Raw genomic sequence first — 4,344 nt, forward strand, 5'->3', positions numbered from 1 at the left:
GGTGAACGTGTCGCTGGTGCCCTCCAACGTGCCCTGCCTGTCCAACACCCCTGCCCGGGAGGCTACGGGGCCCTTGCTGGACCTGCTGCGCACCGTATGCCCGGACCTGGTGCGGGGGGACAACGAGACCACCCTGGTGTGCTGCACCTATGGGCAGCTCAGCGCGCTCCAGCTCAGCGTCGCGCTCTCGGGCACCGTCCTGGCACGGTGCCCGTCCTGTGCCCGCAACTTTGCCAACCTGTACTGCCACAACACCTGCAGCCCTGACCAGAGCCTGTTCACCAACGTGACGCGGGTGGTGAACCGCACGGTGGTGCCCGGGGTGCCCCGCGTGGCAGTGGTGGAGTACCAGAGCTTCTACCGACAGCGCTTCGCCGACGCCGCTTTCTCCTCGTGCCGAGGGGTGCGGCTCCCGGCCACCGGCGGCTTCGCCATCGCCACCATGTGCGGACGCTACGGTGCCCAGCTCTGCACCACCCAACGCTGGCTGGACTTCCAGGGCGACAAAAACAACGGGCTGGCACCGCTACAGATCAACTTCCAGCTGGTGCCCAACGGCACCGAGCCGGGCGATGCCATCGAGCCGCTGGACGTGCGGGTCTGGCGCTGCAGTGAGGCGCCAAGTGAGGATGAAGAGCCCTGCTCGTGCCAGGACTGTGCCGAGTCCTGCCCATCAGTGGTGCCCCCCACAGACCCACCGCCCCCGTTCCGGCTGGGCGAGGCCGATGGTGTCCTGGTCCTCTGTATTCTGCTCTTCGGCTTCCTCGCCATGACTTTCCTCGTGTCTCTGATGTGTCAGCGGCGCTCCAAGGGAGCGACGGTGCCGCAGGCTGTGCCCACTGCCCGCGGGTGCTCGGAGCGGGTGGGCAATGCCAGTCACCGGGCCCTTGCGCAGGCGTTCCGCTGGTGGGGGACATGGGTGGCCGCACAGCCCGTGATAGTGCTGGTGGTGGCCGTGGTGGTGGCCGGGGGGCTCTCGGCCGGGCTGGTGACCCTCCGGCTCACCACGGACCCTGTGGAGCTCTGGTCTGCGCCGGGCAGCCGTGCCAGGCAGGAGAAGACCTTCCACGACCAGCACTTCGGGCCCTTCATGCGCACCAACCAGATCATTGTGACGGCACCGGGCAAGGCTGGGTCTCTCTACGACTCCGTGGTCTTCGGAGCCAAGAACTTCAGTGGGGTCCTGGCTCAGGATGTACTGTGGGCGCTGCTGGAGCTGCAGGAGCGGCTGGCGGGCATTGAGGCCTGGGCACCGCAGGCGGGCAGGAACGTGACGCTCAGGGATGTGTGTTATGCCCCCCTGAACCCTACAGAGCCCACCCTGGGCGACTGCTGTGTCAACAGCGTCACCCAGTACTTCCAGAACAACCGCTCTCACCTGGCACTCACCGCCCTGCAGGAGGATGGCAAAGAGACGGGCACCGTGGACTGGCGCGACCACCTCATCTACTGCGTCAAGTGGGTGCTATGCCACAGGCATGGGGGGCACATGGGGGGTCCCTGGGGGGATGGCTGGGGGGCTCTCTATGGGGTGCCCACTATGGCACAGTGCCCATGGGGAGCCCAGTAGTGTTTGGGGTGATGTCCATGGGACCCTGGCCATGCAGTGGTGTCGGTGGAGGGGGGCTGGGGTGATTCTTGTGGAGCTGGGGGATTCTCCATGGAGTGCCCAGTATGGCAAAGTGTCCATGGGGTGCAAGGCTGTGGGGTTGGCTTTCTCTCTGTGGGTCCCCCAGCACTGTCAGGTACCCACAGGGTGCCAGGCTGTAGGGTTGGGGTTCTCTCTTGGTCCCCCCTCGCAGCTGGGTCCAGGTGGGCACAGGGCAGTGCTGGGTGTCCCTGCTCACCCCCTGGCACCATGTCCCCACCAGCTCCCCGCTCTCCTTCAAGGACATCACGGCGCTGGAGCTGAGCTGTACGGCTGACTATGGCGGGCCCGTGTTCCCATACATCGCCTTCGGGGGATACCAGGGTACGAGGGCAGGGGGGGCATAGGAACCTGGGGGGGGCTCTGTGGGGCAGGGGAGACCTGTGGGCACAGGGACACCTGGGGAACAGGGGCCCTGTGGGCAGTGGAGGTCCCTGTGGGACATGGGAGCACCTTGGGGGGACGGGTCTGTCTCTATGGAATATGGGGGACCTGTGGCCAATGGGGACACCTTAGGGACAGGGGTCCTCTTAGGGTATGGGGACACCTGTAGGGCAGGGGGCACAGGGACACCCTGCGGGATAGGGGACTCCATGAGGCAGGGGGGGACCTGTGGGGCTGTGGGGTGTCTCTGCCACGTCCCCCTGTGTCCCTTCATGTCCCCCCATGTCCCTGTGTCCCCAGACTCAGAGTACACGGAGGCCGAAGCTCTGATCATCACGTACTCCCTGAACAACTTCCCCAGCGGTGACCCCCGGCTCGAGTGGGTTCTGAGCTGGGAGCGCCAATTCCTCGAAGTGGTTCAGGATTTCCAGCGCTCACACAGCCTCAACCTGTCGGTCACTTTCATGGCCGAGGTCAGACCCCTCCCGGTGTCCTCTGTGTCCCTGTGACCCCCCTATGTCCTCTGTGTCCCTGTGTGCCCAGTGCCCCCATGTCACCCGTGACCCTGCTGCCCCCAGTACCTCATGTCCCTGTGCCCCTGGTGCCCCCAGTACCTCATGTCCCTGTGCCCCCCTGTTCCCCTGGTTTCCCCCATGTTTTTGTGCCCCAACATCCCATGTTCCCATTCTCAGGGTGGGATGGGGAGCCCCTGGAGTGCCCGGTGCCCCCTCCCCTGTCCGTGCCCCCTCCCCTGTCCGTGCCCCTCATTTCCCCTCCCCTGTCGGTGCCCTCCCAGCGCTCCCTGGAGGACGAGATCAACCGTACGAGCGGGGAGGACCTGCCGGTGTTCGCAATCAGCTACCTGCTGGTGTTCGCCTACATTGCCCTGGCCCTGGGCGAGTACACGGCCTGGAGCCGCGTGCTGGTGCGTCTGGGGAGGGGGCAGGGGGTCTCGGGGGTCTCAAAGGGGTGTGCGGAGAGTCCAGGGGTTCCGGGGGTCCCAGGGGGGTTCCGGTGGAGCAGGGAGATCCCGAGTGGTGTGCCAGTGGGTCGGGGGAGGGGGGTCCTATGTGCTGTCCAGGGGTTCCAGGGGGTTCCGGGTGTCCCAAGGGGGTCTCGAGGGGATCCAGGGGGGTCTTGGGGGGTGTCCAGGGGTTCTGGGGGGTCCCGGTGGGATCTGGGGCTCTAGGGCGGCCGGGGGTGCTGAGTGTAGGTGCCGCAGGTGGATTCGAAGGTGACGCTGGCAGTAGGGGGCATCATCGTGGTCCTGGGGGCCGTGATGGCCTCCATGGGGTTCCTGGCACTGCTGGGGGTGCCTTCGTCCCTCATCATCCTCGAGGTCGTGCCCTTCCTCGTGCTCGCTGTGGGCGCTGACAACATCTTCATCTTCGTGCAGGAGTTCCAGGTCTGTATGGGGGAGGGCACCGAGGGCGGGGAGGGGCATGGGGGCACTTTGGGGACAGGGTCCCTGTGGGGCAGGGGGACAATTCTGGGATTCTTATGGGGGGCACCTGGGGGTCCCCATGGGGCAGGATGGGGAGGAAGGTGCCCAAGGGGCACAGCAGCCTGTGGCAGCCCCAAGGCCGGGTGGTGGCTGCCCAATGGGGCCCCCTCATGGGGTGGGAGGGGTACCTTTGGGGTTCTCCCCAACGTGGGGGTGTGTGTAGGGTCTCCCCTGGGGTGGAGGTGCCCCATGGGGTTCTCTCTGACCACCCCTGCCAGCAGCAGTCACAGCGGGAGCCAGGCGAGACGCGGGAGCAGCACCTGGGGCGGGTGCTGGCACAGGTGGCACCCAGCATGTTGTTGTGCAGCATCTCCGAGACCATCTGCTTCCTCCTGGGTGAGCTTGGAGGGCTCCGGGGGCACTGGGGGGCACTGGGACACAGAGGTGGACCAGGGGCACAGGGACCTGGGGACACTGGTGGCATGGGGGGCACTGGGGGACAGGGACACTGGGGAAATGGGGGGGGCAACAGGAGCACGGGGGGACACAGTGACATGGGGGACAAGGGGGACACGGTGGGGGCACAGGACCACGTCAGTGGAGCTGAGCATGGTGGGCACGGTGTGGGAACAGTGTGGCGCAGGGGGCTGGCACAGTGCTCGCTGACGTGGGGGGCTGCGGGGTGCCCGCTGAGCCCACGGTCCCGCAGGTGCCCTCTCATCCATGCCTGCCGTGCGAACCTTCGCCCTCACGGCCGCCCTCGCCATCGCCTTCGACTTCCTGCTCCAGATGTCGGGGTTTGTGGCACTGGTGGCACTGGACACCCGGCGGCAGGAGGTACCACCCGGGGGGCTCTGGGGGCATGGGG

General features: G+C 66.7%; 1 protein-coding gene across 1 annotated transcript in view; it reads left to right on the forward strand.

Annotated features, from left to right (window-relative positions):
• NPC1L1 (NPC1 like intracellular cholesterol transporter 1) overlaps positions 1-4,344 on the forward strand; it is a 10,093-nt gene that overhangs the window by 1,220 nt on the left and 4,529 nt on the right. Inside the window, 7 exon segments of the mRNA XM_027901148.1 lie at positions 17-1,458; positions 1,872-1,972; positions 2,333-2,505; positions 2,829-2,957; positions 3,255-3,437; positions 3,758-3,872; positions 4,186-4,332. Coding sequence (XP_027756949.1) covers positions 17-1,458; positions 1,872-1,972; positions 2,333-2,505; positions 2,829-2,957; positions 3,255-3,437; positions 3,758-3,872; positions 4,186-4,332 — 2,290 coding nt within the window.

This window comes from Empidonax traillii, unplaced genomic scaffold (genome assembly GCF_003031625.1).
Source record: "Empidonax traillii isolate 1590-97213 ecotype Southwest subspecies unplaced genomic scaffold, ASM303162v1 scaffold763:size302500, whole genome shotgun sequence".
Classification (NCBI taxonomy): Eukaryota; Metazoa; Chordata; class Aves; order Passeriformes; family Tyrannidae; genus Empidonax; species Empidonax traillii.